The 21,910-nt window shown below is 44.8% G+C and overlaps 1 protein-coding gene across 1 annotated transcript; it reads right to left on the reverse strand.

Moving 5' to 3' along the window:
- Window positions 1-21,158, reverse strand: LOC310772058 (von Willebrand factor A domain-containing protein 5A-like; the record flags this gene model as incomplete). The annotated part of the gene is made up of 18 exons (XM_083664525.1): window positions 1-105; window positions 219-342; window positions 563-726; window positions 1,775-1,843; window positions 8,020-8,100; window positions 9,856-9,981; window positions 14,390-14,610; window positions 14,786-14,889; window positions 15,402-15,560; window positions 15,679-15,793; window positions 15,985-16,064; window positions 17,466-17,610; window positions 18,394-18,482; window positions 18,588-18,763; window positions 19,031-19,145; window positions 19,300-19,466; window positions 20,573-20,795; window positions 20,956-21,158. Coding segments are annotated over 18 exons (2,441 nt in total), but the record flags the coding sequence as incomplete, so codon positions are not given.
- Window positions 21,159-21,910: the final 752 nt, after the last annotated feature.

The following is a 21,910-nucleotide window of genomic DNA, read 5'->3' on the forward strand; positions in this document are numbered from 1 at the left end:
GGAGAAGCTAGGCAGCATGAAGCCCTCAGAGCCCCAGGGCGTCTTTCTGCACCTTGCAACCCAACAGCACATTTCCAGCTTCCACACACTCAGTGACACACGAGGCTGAAAGAAGACAAGCCGTCACCAGAGGAAACATACAGGATGTAAGGAGGCTGTGAATGTTGCCAAACAACTGATTTTAATCATCATAAAACAGTACCTATTATTGTTATTACCTTTCTGTGTATGGAGCCATGACACAGCCTTCTTGGCCAGAAGCTCCCACTCTTCCTGGGCCTCCATCTTGAAGCCATGAAGCCAGATCAGAGCCAGAATGGTGGCCCACACTTCCTGGTTCACCTAATTCCCCAAATCCAACAACAACAGATGGAGAGGCCGTCAGGAACCAGAGCAAAGAGAATGAGGATGACATCCTGTCCCTTTTTATTTTAGTCTCATATGTACTATTCACTTTTTTTATGTGAAGCACTTTGTGAACTCTGTTTGTAGATATGTGCCTTTTAAATTAATTTACAATTCATTCATTTTGATTCTTATATTTGATTTGACAATGACTCACCGATGCAGGCTTTGGCTTCTCCACCTCCTCACTGGTCTTCCCCAGTACAGTAGCCAGAGCTGGCTCTAGCACCCAGGAGCCAGAGGCCTTCTGGAGAGAGATCAGCTGCAGCAAGGGCTCTCTGGGTGGCAGGAGGCTGGGCTGAGGAGCTTCATAGTCATCTTCTGAAAATTTTAGATAAGAAACCTACATCTTACCATCATTGCAATATACTTCTAAAGTACAAGCTCCTCAGCTTTGACAATTACTTTTTTTTTTAATTGCCTGTATAAGGTCCTTCACGGGCTAGCACCACCTCCTTTAGAATACTTTATCAAGCTTAACACTACGCGAAGTTCAGCGAGAGGCGACTGTGAACTACCTCTGAGACGGACCTCTGTCGGACAAAATGTTTTGTCCTACAGAGGTAGCAAACTGTGGAACAGCTTACCACTGTCAGACAGAGATTGTAGCAGCGTCCACACCTTTAAGGGACTGTTAAAATCATGGCTCAGAACCAACCAGAACTGTGACCACTTTTAAACCCTTTTTTTTGTTTCCTGTTTCTGTTTCTTTGTATATGTATATCCCTGAAAGTCTAATGTCTTTTTTATGTATATGTCCCTGAAAGTCTATATTATGTCTCCTTTATGTATACATTATACACTATCCCATAATGTATAATGTGTTACTTACATTGTATTCACTGTCAGTTGCCCTATGTATGTACTACCTTTTCTTTTTTAACTCAATGCACTTTAGATCTACCTGTCGAGGGACTACGGATGGAAATTAGCTAAGGCTACAATCCGGCACATTTACATGCAAATGTTCATTAATGCTGCACTGTCCCTATGAAAAATTAATAAAGAAAATAAAATAAAAAATGATCAAAGTCACAATCAAGCATGCCTGCATGAGGAGAAAATCAAAGGAAGTGCAAGGAATCTGTTTTTTATTGTGAAAAAATTATATTTGGGCATAAATAAATAAATAAATGGCACGCATACCCAACAAGATGTCGAGATATGCTCCTGCTGCTAGGCTAGAGGCTTATGCTTAGCTGCTGACGCTAGGCTAACAACCAGTCATTAAGCAATCATGTATTTTTGACCACAACATCAGAATTGTAATCAATAGAAAAGGCTAAGACACGGGGGAAAGTTCACACTGTCCACAAATAGTAGGGTATTTGAAAGTGACAATGTGTCTAACTACCATCAGAATAATTACCATCGGACTCCACTGCATCACCCAGCGATTCATAGATCTCATCAAAACCATAAGCCATGTTGTCTGGAGCTGTTGGAATGACAACCAACATACTATTTACACTGTAATCTTATATGTGTGTCTAATTACCTTCGTAAGAATTACCATCGCACTCCACTGCATCACCCAGGGAATCTTCACAGATATCGTATGCTGTTGGGAAAATAATACAAATAGATAACATTCAAATAAAATCCGGAACCTGTTAACAGACAGTCCAAAATAAAGCTGAGTGAGTATGTCTGTGTGTGTCTTTCGCATATCTTGAGAACCATTTGTCAGATCTACTCCGAGGGGCGGGGTCAACGGGCACTGCACTAGTACCAATAATAAATCACTCACTGTTTGATATGAGAAACATTGTTAAGGACGTGTCCCTCTGTCACCATGCGGTGCAGCACATGTTCAGTGAACACTGATGCTGATAATGATGTTGTTCATATACTATATTAAAAACAGTACACCTCACACACACCAGTGTATTTCAAGGTCAGTGTTAAAGTATGGATACCGCCTGAGCATGACGACGTTCATTACTTTCAGCTTGAACTACTTGACTTCCACCAACTCAAATTTGAGTGCGAAGGCTACAGCTATCTGCCAATTGCTCTATCAATTTGATGAATGAGAATTATGAATTCTAATTCTGAATGAATCGCTGAAAAACAATATGTTCTGTGAAATTCAAGATTAAGAGAAATCAGGTTGAAATAAAACTACGATGCCACTATTGGTCTGGTCTGGTCTATCAATCACAGAGAAGTAACTGGTTTTCAGATACGTTGCTGTGATTGTCTCAACCATCTGGCACCCAAACCCACCATCGGTCGTGGGTGTGGTGTTATTCTTTGCTCCTTTGGTTGTGTAGACATCCTCTGATGAAGGTCTATTGACTGAAAGATTAGCTGAATAAATAGTCCTTTTGGTGTTACGTTTGCTCCTTTTTCCTCTTTCTAGTGTTCTGCCTTAGCTTCCAGCACCTTCATTTTTGGGTGTGTGGTTGAATCTGTAGCAGCAGTCTGTATCATTGTACCATGAAAAGTTACACAGTGTAGGTAGTGCAGGGGTGGGCAATTTTTTTCCTGAGGGCCATACTGACTTGGGGGGCCACACATTGGAGATTATACCTGCCAACACTCCTGATTTTCGTGGGAGTCTCCCTATTTTTGACCCTCTCTCCCGTTGTGATTGGTAGTTTCTTGTTAATCTCCTGATATAATAGTGATACAAATCCAATGGCTGTAGCAGATGAGATTTATTAACATAATTCTGCCTTTTATTGAGTTTTTGGGATGTCGTTTTGTTTTTCTTTGAGGACCTTGGGGGCCGGATTGAGATGGTCCAGGGGCCAGGTCCGGCCCTGGGGCCGCATTTTGCCCATGAATGGTGTAGAGTCAGTTGGAGAGCTATCCAGAACACTACGGGAAGCTCAGCGAGAGGCGACTGTGAACTACCTCTGAGACGGACCTCTGTCGGACAAAATGTTTTGTCCTACAGAGGTAGCAAACTGTGGAACAGCTTACCACTGTCAGACAGAGAGTGTAGCAGCGTCCACACATTTAAGGGTTCCATAGGCATTATCAAAGTCACAATCAGTGATGTCTGCGTATTGTGACAAAGCTGTATTAGACCAACAAAAAAAAAGGGAAAAAGAAGTTGGAACTCAGTACAGCGCATACCAAACACTAGGCAATTGTCAAGATATGACAATCGCAGAGACAATGCGATTGTGAAGATTTAGCATAATTATGAATAATAAATTAATCACTGATATGAGAAACATTGTGAACCAGGGTGGGAATTTCTTCATTTTAGAGGCAAGGCCATTTGGCCTTCAGTGTCGCAATCTTTTTAGGGCCCAAGGCCACAAGCCAGGACACAAAGGCCATATTGCTGCGACTGTATTGACATCGCGAAGAAGAGCAATTTTTCTGAAATGCATGTGAGAATGAGCCAATTACACATCCTTTGCAGAGGCTACATAAGAATGAGCCAATTACACATCCTTTGCATAGGCTACAGAAGGGGCTTTCAAAGTGTCAGAATGTGGGCCTCCCCTCAGACAAAGCTTGAACCCCCCCCCCCCTTTAATTTACTTGCCTAAATTCCTGGATTCCTATGTGATCAGGATTGTTATTTATTTGATCCCATAGGAACCAAACAATTGAGCCAAGATACTGCAGCCTGATATTGGCTGGGTTTCCCAAAAGCTTCTTAGCGCTAAGAAGCTTCTTTAACCCTTCTAAGAACTTAGGCAACTTCAACTCATTCAGAATGCTGCTGCTAGAGTTCTAACGAAGACTAAGAAAGCTGATCATATCACTCCAGTTCTTAAGTCCTTACACTGGTTGCCAGTGTGTCATAGAATAAATTTTAAAATACTGTTATTAGTCTATAAATCACTTAATGGCCTAGGCCCAAAATACATAGCTGAATTGCTCCCACGCTACGAACCATCTAGAACTCTTAGGTCAACAGGGTCCAGCTTATTAACTGTCCCTAGGATCAAATCAAATCATGGGAAGGCTGCATTTACCCACTATGCTTCTGCTAGCTGGAACAAATTGCCTGAAGACCTCAGATCTGCCCCAACCTTACTTACTTTTAAAAATAGACTAAAGACTTTTATGTTTACTGTCGCTTTTAACTGCTGACAGCTACTATGCAAACCCAATGAGTCCTCTATAAGTTTTTAGCTCTTTCTGCAACTGCTGCGCCTGTTGCTTAATGCACTTTTTATACTTTTTTTTTTTAAAGTTTTGTTGTGATGCTTTTAAATGTCCATTTTATTCTCTTCTTTTCTTTTATTTTCCTGTCAACCATTTTATGTGAAGCACTTTGAATTGCCTCTGTGTATGAAATGTGCTATACAAATAAACTTGACTTGACTTGACTTCTTAAGGCCCCCGTAAGAAGCCAACGAAGCCAACGCGTTAAGATGATCTTTCGTTAAGAAGGTTTTGTAAGAAGGGTCTGGGGCATTCTTAACACCTTCTTAAGACGAAGCACTGGCAGATCCAGCCGCGTCAGGCAAAAGGAGATACTTGTGTCCACTGTTCCTCTTGTGTTTTTCCCTTTTTCCTTTCTTTCATGCACCCTTTAGTGTTTAAAATTGGGGAACACTTGAAAATCTCCCCTGTATGTATGGTTACTTGTGTTTTAAATGTTTTACCGTAGGCTATATTCCTTATCAGAATGGATTCCATTTATAATAAGAATGTTGTGGATTTATATAGCACCTTTCACAGAACCCAAGGTCGCTTAAATTCTGTAGTGTTTCTCGCAATTTTGTTGTATGCTGTGTATATAAAGCAATTTGAACTGCAGTCTAAGAGTGCCATCTAGTGGGCCGCAGAGGACCTCTCACATCGAGATGGTGGACAGCTCCAGTTAAGATGCTTCTTAAGAGCCTTCTTTAGCGATTCTGTTAAGAATGCGTTTGGGAAACACTTCTTTGGAGCCTTCTTAACTCCTTAAGAAGCTTCTTAACTCTTAAGAAGCGTCTTTGTTGGGAAACTCAGCCATTGCTGTTTGACATGATTCAGACTGTACCAAAATTTGGTATAGTCTGAACCTTTTTTTATGTAGGCTTATTTAATAAGCCTACATACAAAAAAGGTCTGTGTAAGGCAGTTTGTGATTCTCACAGTGGAGAAAACAGTCAAGTGATCTCCTTTTGATACTGTAATTAATGTAATATGTTTTTCCTTCTTCCTCCTTCTTTTGTGAAAAATTGGGTGACGTACGCCCTCCTTTCTTTTCTCTCCCATCTTTCTTTTCATTTTTCGAAGGCGGCGGCGGCTATGGCCTCTGTGAAATTCCCACCCTGTTGTGAACCTAAGGACTTATGTGTGTCCCTCCACACAGGCACAATGCAGTGCAACATGATGCTGATAATCACGTTGTTCATAATGGTACACCCCGCCCCACAGTGTATTTCAAGGTCAGTGTGAAAGTACGGATACTGCCTGAACCTGTTGAATTTCATTACTTTTTCGCTTGAACTACCGGACTTCCACCAGTTCAAACAGCTATCTGCCAATCGCTCTATCAATTTGATGAGAGAATGATGAATTCGAACTAGCTGAAAAACAATATATTCTGTGAAATTCAAAATTAAGATAAATCAGGTTGAAATAAACTACGATGCCACTATTGGGAAACTGAACTCAGGAATTTTCCATTTTTGAAGACCTTTCTCACTGCATTTTGAAGACCTTTCGCACTGCATTCACAACACAATGTGCTGTTCATGAGATTGTGAAAAGCTTTTGGGTCTGCTCAATCAATCACAGAGAAGTAACTGGCTTTCAGATAATTTGCTGTGATTGTCTCAACTATCTGGCACTCATCGTATCTATGTGGCTAAACCAGTGGGCTAGCTCGGGCTTTGGCAGAGGAAGCCGCGGAAGTGATACTGAAAGCTGTAGATAAAAACAGTACTCTTTTATCTGTTTAACTCATTGAGTGCCAATGACGACAATCGTCGTCAATTGCTTTAGTAACGTAGAGTGCCAATGACGACGATTGTCGTCAATTGCGTTTTTTGACGGTGGGACGTGGATCAAAGCCTAATATATCTCCTGTAAAATTTTGGGGCATGTTGAATGTGTATAACCTATTTTACCGACCCATTAGGTGGCGACAGTGCTCTCCAGATTAGAGAAAGTTGAGTAAAAACAGCAGAAAAAGCCGTGATGAAACCATTCTCATGAGAATAGTTTGGCTTTTCGCTGTCGCGCTGGGAGCCGGCGCACAACGGTGGGGGGCTCCGAAAATAGACTCTGGGTGCAGCACACTTTGAAACGCGCAGCAGAAAGCCCAGAATCGGACGCAGCTTCATCCCAGCTCACAACCGAAACCCCAGAAATGAGCGAGCCCGATCCAGACTGGCCCGACGAGCGGCCGCCATCCAGGCAGCAGAGACTCGCCTGACACAAGCAGCACTTAGAGCGAGCAGAGCCACCAGAGACACACCCACGGAGGAGGAGTTTGCAGTAGAGGGGGGTGGGGGTGCTGTTATATTGAAGGAAATTTCTGTAGATGTTTCAGGTCAGAAAATATTAGCTTCAGAGTCTGTGATTTGCTTGAAATGCTATATTTCACAAAAGGCTCAATATCTCAGCTTCTAGATGGAAACGCGTGTATTTGCTGTTTTTGACCTATCTTCTCCGGCTGATAACTATAGAACGGAAAATGATATCAATAAACTTTTGCTGCTGATACAATAGAGTCTCATCGTTCTTTGTGCGTGTTCGGTGTTTACATAGTAATATCACACAATATTCTGTGGGCCTCGAGAAATCACTGAAAACGCTCTGAAACTCTGGCACTGGGAGCGTCCGTTCTCCAAAAGTGGCTGGCACTCAATGAGTTAACAGTATTTTTTATTATAAGTTAGATTTAGAGTTGACTGTAAAAAAAATAAAAAAAAATAAAGCATAAACATATTTAAAGGAAAAAACACCTTTCCGACAGAAAGCATGCATGCAACTCAAGGTGCGTAGCCCTAATTCTACACATATAAGGTTCTCATTCATATATCTTGAGGTGAGAGGCCATGGGACCCCTTTGAAAATGGACATGCCAGTTTTTCTATCACCAAAATTTTGCCCAGAAGTTTTCAAAGTGGGAGGGGGGCCTCCCCAGGGGGGCTCCAAGCAGTTTCACGTAAGTAATGTCTCGAGACGGAAGTGTAGACAGAGGCAAAAGCCCAATAGCTAATTATATGGTCATGATGTGACAGAGCTAGGGAAAGGGATCTTCCAAGAGCGCCCTGGACCAGAGCTACCACCATGCCACTGCTCTTACTACAACTTCTGTCCGGGCACCAACTGGAAGCTGGCGGCTAAACTCTCAATAGAAACCTTGTATTTGTATATTGTATTGTAGTATATCCTCTTCCTTAACCATCGCCTCCTCCCGTATTTCCTCCTTGGGGATTTCGCAGCACGGGTCACATGGTCACACCGCACTGTCAGAGGATCAATCAGCTGATCCCTGTAACGTTAGTAAACTATGAGTCGCTCGACGTCTCCCGGTAGGTGTCGACTTCTGGTAGTTACGTTGACGCGTCTGTGCAACCCATAAACTGGACTGGAGCTGACGCCATCTTTACGCTATGAGGAACAAAACAAAAAAGTGCTTCAATCACCCCCTCCTCCCCTACTGCAATACAAGCAATATAAAAGATTAGGAAAACATACCTGTTCCCATTTTCTTTGAAGATTTATTTCTTGAAGCCCCAAACCATGATTTCACACTCCCAAATCGGCTTGCCTTGGCAGCTGATGCAAGATGCAAGGGAAACAAAACAAGGTAACAATACTGTATAAGCCAACAGCAGAGATTTCAATTGCAGCAGCATGTCTTTTTGCCCGTAGATGTCAGTCAAACCTAAAAAGTAGTATTTAGTTCAGGGTAGCAGGGGCAAAATGTGTGTAAAAAATCTTAAATTACCCTTGGTGCCTCCTCTGGTCGTTAGGGGCGCCTGTTAGGGGCGCCTGTACGTGCTATGTCCTACCGGTGAAGCTTCCCCTGTCAGGTGAAAAGAAGCGGCTGGCTAACTGCCCGTGTCTCGGAGGAAGGATGGAGTCAGTTTCGGCTCTCCCCAGATCGGCAGAGGGTGGAGCAGCAACCAGGATAAATTAATTAAATTTGCACTAATGGGGGATAAAAATGGGATAAAAAATCAGGGGGGGGGGGGTATATTTAAAAAAAAAAAAAAACAACTTGGAATGGGGATGATATATGGGAGATTATCCTGCTGAAGCCAAATTCGCACTCCCATAAACTTGTGTTAACCACAGACCGGCGCTACTATGGACTCATTCCTGAGGGGGGGGGGGGGGGGGGGGGGTATGTAAAAAAAATCAGCTAACACTCTCTCAGGCTCGGCTAACTCGGCTAACACTCTCTCAGGCTCGGCTAACACTCTCTCAGGCTCGGCTAACTCGGCTAACACTCTCTCAGGCTCAGCTAACACTCTCTCAGGCTCGGCTAACTCGGCTAACACTCTCTCAGGCTCAGCTAACACTTTCTCAGGCTCGGCTAACTCGGCTAACACTCTCTCAGGCTCGGCTAACACTCTCTCAGGCTCGGCTAACACTCTCTCAGGCTCTCAGGCTCAGCTAACACTCTCTCAGGCTCGGCTAACACTCTCTCAGGCTCGGCTAACACTCTCTCAGGCTCTCAGGCTCAGCTAACACTCTCTCAGGCTCGGCTAAGGCTCGGCTAACACTCTCTCAGGCTCGGCTAACTCGGCTAACACTTTCTCAGGCTCAGCTAACACTCTCTCAGGCTCGGCTAACACTCTCTCAGGCTCAGGACGGGTTCGACTCGAGCCGCACTCTAATACACACAGAGTGTTATTGATTGATGCATTTCTTTGGAGAATAAAAATATATACCGATATCATCATCATCATCATCATCATTATATAAAATTGAGTTTGTGGGCTCTGTCTGTCTTTCTGTCTGTGATTTTGGTCCCACATTGTGAGATTTGTGATGATTTTGGTCAGTAATGTCACAGATGATGTCAGTGTCTACGACATCATCAGTCAATGTGCGCACTCTACTTTTCTCTCACTACTGATCCCTCACTGACATCTTCAGTGATGCGAAGTTGGGCAATTGTGCGCTGAGTGATGTCACTCGAGCACTCCATGATGTGATCAGTGATGGTCACTCGAGCAATTGTGATGTCATCAGTGAGTGATGTCATCAGTGATGTGAAGTTGAGCAATAGACCCTTCTCACGGGGGCCATTTTGTGTCGAGAAGCCAGGGTAAACACAGGTGCAAGCAAAACACTAATGAGGGTTTCCAAATTCCAATCATGGAAGTTGGAAACCCTCATTAGTGTTTTGCTTGCACCTGTGTTTACCCTGGCTTCTCGACACAAAATGGCCCCCGTGAGAAGGGTCTATTGTGCGCTGCACATGCCAATAGAGCAGGCGGGTGGACGTAGTGAGCCCGGGCAGCTCTCAAGATCTCGCAAGATTTCTAGTATGTAGAAAAACCCCTTTGGTGTGTTACTCACATCCACAACTCCCAAGTCCAACTGCACCTTTCATCATCATCCGTGGTGCAGCACAGCTCATTTTCACGATTTGGCGATTCATCCCTAGAGCACACCCAATGGGGGACCTCAAACTCTGAAACATCCCTTTGAAATAAAAAGAGAGTGAGGCATTAGAGTATGTAAAGGCATTACAAGGGACTTAATTACAGTAATACACAAAAAGTACATAGAGCAACACATACTGTACTGTAAGCCAGTGGCTCTCGTATTCATTGCAAGGACACAATTTGGCATAAAAATGAAATAACAAGGACGACAACTCCAAGACTCTCAAAAATTTAGAGTCTAAATAAACATTTCTTGAAAATGTCATGCAAATCCTTCTGCATGACATTTTTGTTTTTTGATGGCAGAAAGAGTGTGGAGTACAGCCAGAAGAAGGCTCTGACAGCTGAGACAGGTAACACACACACACACACACACACACACACACACAGGGCTCTATCGTCGCAAAGGCGGTGATTTTGCGTCAGCGCCCGTTTTGTGGCTGAACAGCGCCGCGGGCGTGTTGCCCCGCTGTGCTCTGCATCAACTCGGCGCAAACCTCCATATAGGCGTGTTTAAGCCCAAAATTATTCATAGGTGTGATCATGGCCATTGGCCACCCCCCTTAACTCATTGAGTGCCAATGACGACTATAGTCGTCAATTCGAATAGTAACGTAGAGTGCCAAAGACGACTAAAGTCGTCAATTGCGTTTTTTGACGGTGGGACGTGGATCAAAGCCTCGTGCATCTCCTGTAAAAATATTGTAGCTATTGAAGGTGTATAACCTATTTTACGGACCCATTAGGTGGCGACAGTGCTCTCCAGATTAGCGTAAGTTGAGGAAAAACAGCAGAAAAAGCCCCGTGATGAAAGAGAAACCGATGCATGAGCCAGAGCGGCACAGATTGCTCTGGCTGCCTGGAGCCAATGTTAGCTGCGAACAGCAGTCAATCCGCTCCCACAAATGAGCCCCTCTGTCTCTGCTGCATAGTTTCTCCACACGATTAGCCGCCAGAAAATAAAACCAAAGCCAAACCATTCTCATGAGAATGGTTTGGCTTTTCAGTGTCGCGCTGGGAGCCGGCGCACAAGGCTGAGCGCTCCGAAAATAGACTGGGTGCAGCGCACTTTGAAACGCGCAGCAGAAAGCCTAGAATCGGACGCAGCTTCATCCCAGCTCACAACCGAAACCCCAGAAAGGCAGACGAACTCAGCGAGCCCCATCCAGACTCCCCTGACGAGCGGCCGCCACGTGGATTCGCAGGCAGCAGAGCCTGCCATAGCAGGCAGCAGAGACTCGCCTGACACACGCAGCAGCCAGCAGAGCGAGCAGAGCCACCAGAGACACTCCCACGGAGGAGGAGTTTGGAGTTGAGGGGGGTGGGGGTGCTGTTTATTGAAGGAAATTACTGTTCAGATGTTTCAGGTCAGAAAATATTAGCTTCAGAGTCAGTGATTTGCTTGAAATGCTTCATTTCACAAAAGGCTCAATATCTCAGCTTCTAATTTGAAACGCCTGTTTTTGCTGAAAACAACCTATCTTCTCCGGCTGATAACTAAAGAACGGAAAATGGTATCAATAAACTTTTTTTTTGCTGATGATACAATAGAGTCTCCTCGTTCTTTGTGCGTGTTCGGTGTTTACATAGTAATATCACACAATATTCTGTGGGCCTCGAGATATCACTGAAAACGCTCTGAAACTCTGGCACTGGGAGCGTCCGTTCTCCAAAAGTGGCTGGCACTCAATGAGTTAAAAGCCACAGCGTCACGTCAGCTGCAGCTTCCTCCTCGCTGAGAGGGACAGAGTGAGAGAGAAAAAGAGGGCGAGAGAGAAAAGAGAGATGGGGAGAGTGAGAGAGATGGGAGAGAACGAGAGAGGGGAGAGAGAGAGGGAGGGAGAGAGAGAATTGGAGGATGAACAAGTTCGTATTCAATAAGCAAGTACGAGCCAAAAAGCAGCTTAATTGGAAAAGCCTCCCGCATCATTTAAATCAGCTGTATGGGAGCATTTTGGCTTCCCTGTCAAATATGACGACGGAAGAAGAGTGGTGGACAGAACCGCTATGGTACAGTATGTCGGCATTGTGGCAAGAGAAAGGCTTTAGGACACATAACAACAAAACATGTGGGGCCACCGAGTAGCTTAACGTTAAGTAGCTGCAACGTTATGTTTCCAGACTCACCCTGTCTGTTGATATTGTCCTACTATGCAATTACCCACATACCCGTGTCAAGTGACTGCAGGTTAGCAAGCAACAGCCAGGAAGTTAGGCATAGCAGCGCCACGCTAAAACAGGAAGTTGGGTTGTTCTGCCTTCAGAGTAAAAGCATAAATTATGTCACTTATGAGATTTTTTTTTTAGCTGTGCAGGGCAACAAATGGTTAGAGAAGTATACCGGTAATAGTATTAAAAAATCGAATCGAAATCGAAATTCAAATTTTGCGAGAAAAAAATCTGAGATGTTTTTTTTTTTTTTGCTGATCCGAAAAATCCGTGATCCGTGGCTCAAAATCCGTCACGCGATCCGAACCGTGGGTTTTCTGATCCGTGCCAGCCCTAACTGCTGCGCAGTTACGCAGTGGATATCCCCATGGTGTTATTATGTCCCAAAGTGTGCGCTTACTGTTATTAGACGTTTCGTTCATATAGGCTATAACATACAAATGTAAAAATATTAGTTTCTTTAATAGTGTAGGGATGTGTGAGAATTTAATTCTAGCCTATTTCAATAGCCCATATCAGAATTATCCACTCGGGTTAAGCTATTGACTGCAGTCACGCCATCCGCGCTGTGGAGAAGCATGGCCTTGCATATGCGTGCAATTGCAGGGAAAGAGGTTACTGTATACTGGCACAACTTTCTCAAAAGTAATCTACTATTAACACCTCACACCAAAGACCTGTATGTTCGGGAATGATGTAGCCTAATAAAACCATGACAAATTCTCATTTTTAAATCAAGGTGTGTGTTTTTTTCTGCAATGTAGGCTATAGTTGAAAATCAACATGGCATTCTGAAGAGGGGGAAGAGTGTGTGCACGGGCGAGGTTTTGGAGAGAGAGTGACATCCATGCCAGGTTTTCCTGCACTGCGCGCAGAATATTGGTGCGCTCAGGCGCAGTGGGGTTTTTAGGGCTAAGAGCTGTTTAAGACCTACTATTAGGTGGTCTTAAAATTGCGTGCACGCAAGGACTTTGCGCCCAGCATTCTGCGCGCACGCCTGGTTTGGCATGGGCGACGCCGAAACCTGTGTTTACGCTCGGAACCTGCTGATGGTATCTTCGCCAGAGTGCAAAATGACACTTGCAGGAGGCAGACGATAGCATAAGAGGTGCGCAAAGGCCAGTATTTTGCGCGGACACGCCTGGGCCACGCCTACACCTGTGTCTGCGCTTAGATCCTGGCGCAAAACTGGATGGTGGAGGCAGACGATAGCATAAGACGCAGGGAAGATGGCATAAGATGGCATAAGCAAGCTCAAGGATCTGGGACTAAACACAGCAATGTGTGACTGGATCCTGGACTTCCTGACAGACCGCCGCCAGGTGGTGAGAGTGGGCAACCTCACCTCCTCCCCACTGACCATCAGCATAGGAGCGCCCCAGGGGTGCGTCTCCAGCCCCTTCTGGTACGACCTCTACACCCACGACTGCATGGTGACTCAATCTTCGAAAACCATCGTGAAGTTTGCAGACGACACAGCGGTCGTGGGGCTGATCTCCAAGAGCGACGAGACGGCCTACAGAGAGGAGGTGGGGGCCCTGGAACAATGGTGCCAGGACAACCACCTCTCTCTCTTCCCGCAGGCCACGAGACTCCTTAACATACACAAATAGTATAGTAGCTGTACTGTACCGTACTGTAGCTGCTACCATTACGTATGTCTAATGTTTAATTGTATGTTTAATTAGGTATATGCTATTTGCACCTGTGCAAACAGAACGTCAACTATGTTTAAAGTATGTACATGCCATGTGCACCTATGTACAGTGAATATGCCACTGTCTTTGACTTGTCTTATCACTTTACTGCCTTATTGCTTGTTGTGTCTCTTGTTGTTTTCCTGCACACATATGCCCTGTTATTTCTTTGTACTATGTTGTAAACGGAGTCCACAGCACAAGAATTTCACACGTGATACTTGTACTACGGTGTGACAATAAAAATCTTGAATCTTGAATCTTGAATAAGAGGTGTGCACGCCTGTACGACGATAGGGCCCACAGAGTACAAGAATATCCTAGTTGTGTCCAGGGGAGATACAGTGGTACAAACGCTGTCTCATTTCTAGCATGTAACATTCAAATAAAGAGGAAATTTTGATACCGTTAATGGAGACAAATAAAAGTATTTGTGCTTGCTGACGTTGAACTCACCTCTTTTATGCACCAAAATATATAGAAATATATAGTTTGTGTAGATTTGAATGATTAATGCCATGAAGCATGATGTTAAAGCAGTACATCATTTCACATGGTCTCATACAGATGTCCACTTACTGGGTGCTGGGACATTTCTGCGCAGCAGAGGTCCTTGTATAGCCTCCCTATTGCCTTTGTTGACAGCAATGAAGGCAGTGAAGGAACTGCTCACTCCTGATTGAACACTGAGCTCAACCACCTTCTCCTTCACTCCTCCATTCTGCTGTCCTCTCTGCTCTCTCTCCTCCATCTCCAGGGAGCGAATCAGGGTCCGAGCCCCCAGCCTGTGGACGGTCAATCTGTAGAGAGCAGATAGAGTGGTGTAATATTCCTTTAATAAATATGAAATTATTTCTTACCACCAATTCTTTTATTTTCCCCCTTTAGTTGACCCCAGACTGGCATACTGTCAAACTGTAAACCCCACTACCCAATGCAATGACACTTTAGCTGTCTGACCAAAAGCTGTTTTACCCCGTGTCCTCTGTAGGTTTGAGGCTGAAGTGGATTTGGTTCTGAGAGGGATGAGCTGCCAGGCTGTACTTCACCGTCACACAGCCCTCTGTGGCCCCTGAACTCTGACAGAGCATGAGAGTATTAGAAACCATACTTACTATAATGATTGAAAAATGATGAGAACGCCAACAACATATTCAAAATGTAGAGTGGCAACAATCACAATACAAAACGGCCTCAACAACCAACATATTTATTTTGAAAGCAAACTGTCTTCTTGTTTTTAAACTGTTATGCTTCACTATGTCATGGGTTAGAGTGCTTCCCAAAGTGGGTAAGTATGTGTAACCCCTAGGGGTACATGAAGGTACTACAGGGAGAAAGGGCAAAATGGAAAAATATCATGAAAATAAATGAAACATTAAAATAAATCTGCTCAGGGGGGACTAATTGCAACTTTTCAATCCATTTTAAATCCATTTCTTCAGAAGTTTTCTTTTGTATATTTTTGTTTTGTTTGCAGGGTGCTGAAGCCAAAAACGTTTGAGAACCACTGGTTTAGAGGACCGTATGGTACCCAAGCATTTTTGTGCATAATGTTAAACAGTGTAAAAATGAGACTAGATGCTCCTACCTCTCCAGTGAGCTGGGCATAGAGCAGTGACCTTTGACCGTGGAAAAGTGTTGTGATGGATGGAGAAAGAGAGGTGATGGACACTCCCTTTGGCAGATCCCACGTGACCGAGATGTCCACCACAGCTGGCTGCAGGGCAAATCGCAGCGACTGCATCACCTGGAGGGCAGAAGGAAGACTAAGGGCTAATGTACACCGCCTCCAGAACAGATGCAGTGATGCGATTAGCTTGCTTAATTTGACCTCTTTATTTGATCTGCATCTCAACCCGTCTTACTTTGGGTTGCATCCTGTCAGCTCCTGTGATGAACTGGGCGTGACCTCCTCCAGCTTTGGCCACCCCACTGATGAGAGCAGAGCTGGCCCCATCCCCAATCCCAAAAGAGAAACACCTATACAGCACGCACACACACACACACACACACACACACACACACACACACACACACACACACACACACACACACACACACACACACACACACACGCACACACACACACACACACACACACACACACACACAGCATTAGGACATGTGACATTATTATAGGAGTTGTGTATGTCGTGTGTTTGTATCTTCACCTGTGAGAACCTGCATTCTTCTTCACCAGATCTACAACTTCTTTGGTGTTCCCCACCTCGCCGTCAGTGAAGACAAACAGCTGAGGAGGACAAATGAGACAGGAGACTATAATCACCATGAGTTACCAAACATCAGTCTGTGAAACATGATGGAGTTGACTGACGTCATCCACATAATACGTTGAGACTGAGAAGTGTATTTTGTTTCAGTCGCACAAGTGAATATACAAACCTGTTAGTTTGGTTTTGCACTTCTCGTGAGAAAGGGATGAGCTACTGTTAATTGAATGACATATGGCAAGCATGTCCAAAGTCCGGCCCTGGGGTCAATTGCGGCCCGCGGACTTATTTTAAGTGGCCCTCGGCTTGTCTCTCAAAATATACATTATGTGTCTCTCCATGTTGTTTAAAATACATACTTCAGCATGCGCTGGGACGCGTCATCAGTGATGTTAACTGGGGTCGTAAGGTGTTTCGGGTCTGTCGAACATCATACACCCTTGCCCAGTAGACCCAGCCGAGGCCGATTAAGACCCCGACTCGCATCCCAGAAGCAGCCGCTCACGGATCAGCCCTCCTACTCTGTCTGCAACGTTGCCCGCGGAAGGGCCGATCACGCTCCAATCCACTGCAATAGAGCTAGTGCTACATCGCAGCATTGCAAGACCCTTCGGTGCATGGAGGCTCTAAGGTGCTATGGGTTGTCTCCCGGCCGCGCTCCTCATTCGCGCTCCTCATTCGCCTGCGCCGAGCACCTCGCTCTAGCCTGAAGGACCCCAGGCCGCGCCGATATTTACACAGATTTTCAGGAGGCTAATCCGTAGCGTTTGTGGATTTCTCCCTCACGAGAGCCAGGCTGGGGTGCTAAACCCATCCCGTACCGGATGCCGACTCTCCGACCGTCAACTGTCTCTCCAGCTTGTCACCAATCTATACCTGGTTGTCACCTAGTCTATTCCTAAGTGTCACTGGTCAGGGGAACCAGGACTCTATGTTAAAAATACATACTTCAGCATGCGCTGGGACGCGTCATCAGTGATGTTAACTGGGGTCGTAAGGTGTTTCGGGTCTGTCGAACACACTGTATTGGTTAATCAAGCAAGTTCAATTTGCATTTTTTCCCTTCACCTAGCGATGACAGCACTATCATACAGTTTGTACAAGCACCAAGTAGGAACAACACAGGCAGAACTAATGTTTTCAGATGGTAAACAAAATCTTTAGATTACATTTGTATGTGATTTTCTATGTTATTTTATTTATAACCCATATGATGTGAGAAGCAGCTGGCCCCCCGGGATTTTCATGTGATCTAATCTGGCCCCCATTCAAAAAAGTTTAGACACCCCTGACATATAGTGTTGTTACTGGTAAGAGATGCTTGCACAACCTGTGTAACGTGTAACGTGTGTCTGTGTGTGTGTGTGTGTGTGTGTGTGTGTGTGTGTGTGTGTGTGTGTGTGTGTGTGTGTGTGTGCTACCTGTCTTGGCTGACTGGGAATGCATGACTGTTTGTAGATATGTTTGAGGGGCTGCAGGATCTCTGTTCCTCCCATATTAGCCTCCATCTTCTCAACCATCTTCAGAGCCTCGTCCATGCTCTTCTGGCTGTACTCCACACTCTTTCTGCCATCACACACACACACACACACACACACACACACACACACACACACACACACACACACACACACACACACACACACACACACACCCCACACACACACACACACACACACACACACACACACACACACACACACACACACACACACACACACACACACACACACACACACCCACACACACACACACACACACACACACACACACACACACACACACACACACACACACACACACACACACACACACACACACACACACACACACACACACACATAGTGGTTAATATAGAATATACTAGATATAGCAATTCTGTGGTTCAAGCACTAATTGCAGTTGGACATCAATAAAAGTTATACTAGTTATCATAACAAAGTGTTCTTGAGTTATAAGCAATTTTGTAATAAGGCCTATTCACCACTTTATGGGTCAGGTGGCCCCACAGGGAGATAGACTGCAGACTCTCAAGAGGGAGACCCACATTTGTTTCCTGGCAGCGACACTTCCATAAAGTTCAACATTGTGTAGCTGTTAGACTCTTGTTGACTAATAATTATAGCACCACCAGCAGGCCGATTGGGGTAAGATTTGCTGTGACACATTTGTACACGCATATGTATCATTCTGCTAGTTTTCATGCATGTATCATCTTACAGAAATTTGATTTGTCACAGAAAAATAATAATAAACCATCAGTAGCAAAACAATAGTGGTCCAGCACTACGTGTTTTAACCATTTACCAGCTACATTAACACATGTTGGTAACTGAATGAGTCACTTACGGGAAGATATGATCGTAGCTGGAACCAAAACTGTAGATGTTGAAATAGCAACCCATTGACAAGCTCTTCAGCAGGAGCAGCAGAGTATCCTAGGAGGGAGGGGGGAAGACAGAGAAGGCCACTTATGTGAGAGCAAGAATAGGAATGATTAGCAGAGTAAAGGAGCTTCAAGGAATAGGACGCTCTCTAAATACCCTGGCGCTGCTGATGCGAGTCTGACCCTGCTCTCTGTTGTCCAAAGAACAATCCATACTTCCAGATCGATCCAACAGGAAAAGGAACTCCCCACATGAGGCCACTGAAGACATCACAGCCTGGGGGAACTCGGGGTACAGGCTCAGCATCACCACTGGGTCGCCCATCACAGTGCCTGGAAGATGGGGGAGAGAAGAGAAAGTAAGAATGACAATTGCAAACGTGACCAAAATCGCAGAACCCACTTACTCCCTTTTATATAAAAGGAAGGATACTTCTCTCTTACATTTAATTTACAAAACTGTTGGAGGACCTTAAGTAAAAATGACCACCAATCACTCTTACCATCTATTCAAATAACAATGTATTACATATACAGTAATTAAAACACGTGTTTGAGGACCTTTCTTATCAAGTAACACCTTCAGTAACTTCTACTTACCAGGCTTGGCAGAAGGCTGTCCTGCCTCCACCACAGCAGTGGGCTGGTGAGCATCTTTGTAATAAATCAACAGCTCCACATCCCTGTCAAACTTGTGTCCTGCAGCCAGCTTGACCTGCAGTTCACAAAACATTCACTGAAATATGAACAACACGCTAAATGCCTTGTAGTCACACACATGCACGCGCACGCGCACACACACACACGCGCGCACACACACACACACACACACACACACACACACACACACACACATACAAGCACACTACCGTGGCCTGGGTTTGCTCTGTGTTGAGGTACTGGAGAGGCTCCATGGAACAGTTGGCCTCTACTTTAGAGATGGGTCGAGGAGAGGACACCCGGCCAGAGAAAGACAGACCGTAGGGCACAAGAGAGGCTGGCACAGAGGTCACCTGAACGCTGCCACCTTCACTGCCTGAGAAAGACATGAGACAAGTTAGGAATGCCTTTATTAAGGAGGTATTACGCATTAAAAGCCATTTTTAGCAGCTGGAAAACAGTGTTTGGCTGGGCTGAAGTTGCACTCATAATACATATCATGAATTTCATGAGGGAAGGAGAAAATAAATATTCAACATCAAGGATCATTTTTGTGTAGCAAAATAGGCTAACAGTAACATTCAAGCAGGGGTGGGCAAAACATTTTCTCCCAGAGGGCCATACTGATTTACATAAAGTCAGCGAAGGGCCACACATTGGACATCATACCTGCCAACACGATTTTCATGGGAGTCTCTATTTTTAACCCTCTCTCCCACAGTGATTCATTTCTCCTGTTAATCCCCTGATATAATATAATAGTGATACAAATCAAATGGCTGTATAGCAGATGAGATTTATTAACATAATTCTGCCTTTTATTGAGTTTTGGGGGGTTGTTTTGTTTTCTTTTGAGTACATTGGAGTACAGCTCGCCTTGCCCCTCCATCACTACGTGACCCTGGGGGCCGCTTAGCCCACTCACGACTCTTTTCCTCCCTGGCTCCTCAATGGTGGAACGAGCTCCCCCCCTCTGTTATGCTGGCTGACTCGTTGGCCATTTTCCGCCGGAGACTAAAAACACACTTTTTCGAACTACACCTGGGCCCCTCCGAAAAGTGATGTGTGTATTTTATGTTCCCGTCTTTATTTCTATTTATTGTTGTTTATTGTTGCATTTTATTGCTGTATTTTTATGCTATATTGTAATATGCTGTAAGTCGCTTTGGACAAAAGCGTCTGCTAAATGAAATAAAGTAAAGTAAAGTAAAGTACATTGGGGGCCAGATTGAGATGGCCCTGGGGCCGGGTCTGGCCATGGTGCAGCATTTTGCCCATGTGTGCATTAAAGAAATAGTTCACCATAAACTATTCATCCTCTAGTCAGCTGAAACTCCCTGGAAGTTTGTATGATATAGGTGTGTTAATGAGTTCCATCTCGGCCTTGCAGTTAAACTATTGAAGTTAACAGACCAAACTTGAAGAAACTGAATGGGGTTTATGATGTGCTTTATACACCAAGTGTTGGCTGGTCCTTCCTACCCTGAGGTTGGTAGCGAGGGTTGAGCACAGCAGGCAGACAAAACCTCAGCCCGTCATCAGCCTGCACAGCCAACTCAGTGACGTACTCCAGCCTGATGGAGGCGCTCTCTCCTGGAGGCAGACTGCCCACACTCAGAGAGAATATATCTGGGCTCTGCTCACTCTCCTCCAATAGGAAGGCCTGCTGACCGGAGCTCAGCGCGTCATCGTACTCCTCACGAGCCTGGAGGACAGACACATGAGTGAACATGTAATTTAGTTCGCACTCAGAAAGCTCTTGAAAGCTTCTGTGGCTGTGAGACCTGTTTTTCAAGCCTCAACAAAGAGTCAGGGGATGAGTGCAAAGAGCACGAGGTTCCGCCCATCTTTCCCCTCCAGCTCACCTTCTGTTTTTCCTGCACCTCAGCCACAACCTGCGTCTGTCCAATCTGAGCACTGAAATGACAGACAGCAGCTTCTGCAGGCAGAGGGAAGACAAACACAGCCTCCAGTGGTTTGTCCTCCTTGTTCTCATAGTGCAGAGTGGAGACCACTGTAGCCACATGGTCCCTCACCTCCACCTCCACCTCAATGCTCTTCAGAGGAACTGACAGAGAAACACGAGGAAAGAGACACATGTTGAGCACAAAGACTTACTCTGTGTGAACTATGCTTGTGTTCATGTGAGTGATGTTTCTTCTACACTGAATATTTGTAATTGCGTGCCTGCCTCCTCCATCCCTGGATTTGTACAGGCTAGTCCATTTTAAGGATACTTGGAAAAGCTCCTCCCCACACATCCACCAGCACATTCACAACACATTATTGAACATGCACAGTGTAAACAGGACACAACACCAACATTTACAGAAACAACGTACAAAGTTCTTGATGTAGTTTCTCATGCTACTCTACTGTACTTCTCAGACTATTCAAAGTTGTCTATACTTTCTCATAGAGACACTGCGGAGCGCGTCATCATTCAGAAACCAAAACGGGGGAAAACAGAAAGCCCCCCTCCAATCCTGGCGTTCTCCTATGTCGCGTGCATGGTTGCGTGTTGCACAAAAAGATTGTATATACGGAAGATGAACACTCCAACTTACTTCCTTGACAGCTAGATCCACATTTTTCTTCTCGCCAATTCTCAATGGCTTCCTTGTTTTGCTCAGGAGTACAAAAAAACTTTAACTGGTGATTTTTTTTACATTTGTTGTCTGCGCAGCCCACCACACAACAGCTTTTAGCTATGTTTAATTCAAGGAAAATGACGCTGGTCTATGGGAGCGAACGGAGCGATTTCCCCCGTGATGGGCGTGGCCTATTTCATGCAGTGTCTCTATAGTGGTAGTTGATCGC

The sequence above is a fragment of the Poromitra crassiceps genome (assembly GCF_964638095.1).
Source record: "Poromitra crassiceps genome assembly, contig: HAP1_SCAFFOLD_1836, whole genome shotgun sequence".
NCBI lineage: Eukaryota > Metazoa > Chordata > Actinopteri > Beryciformes > Melamphaidae > Poromitra > Poromitra crassiceps.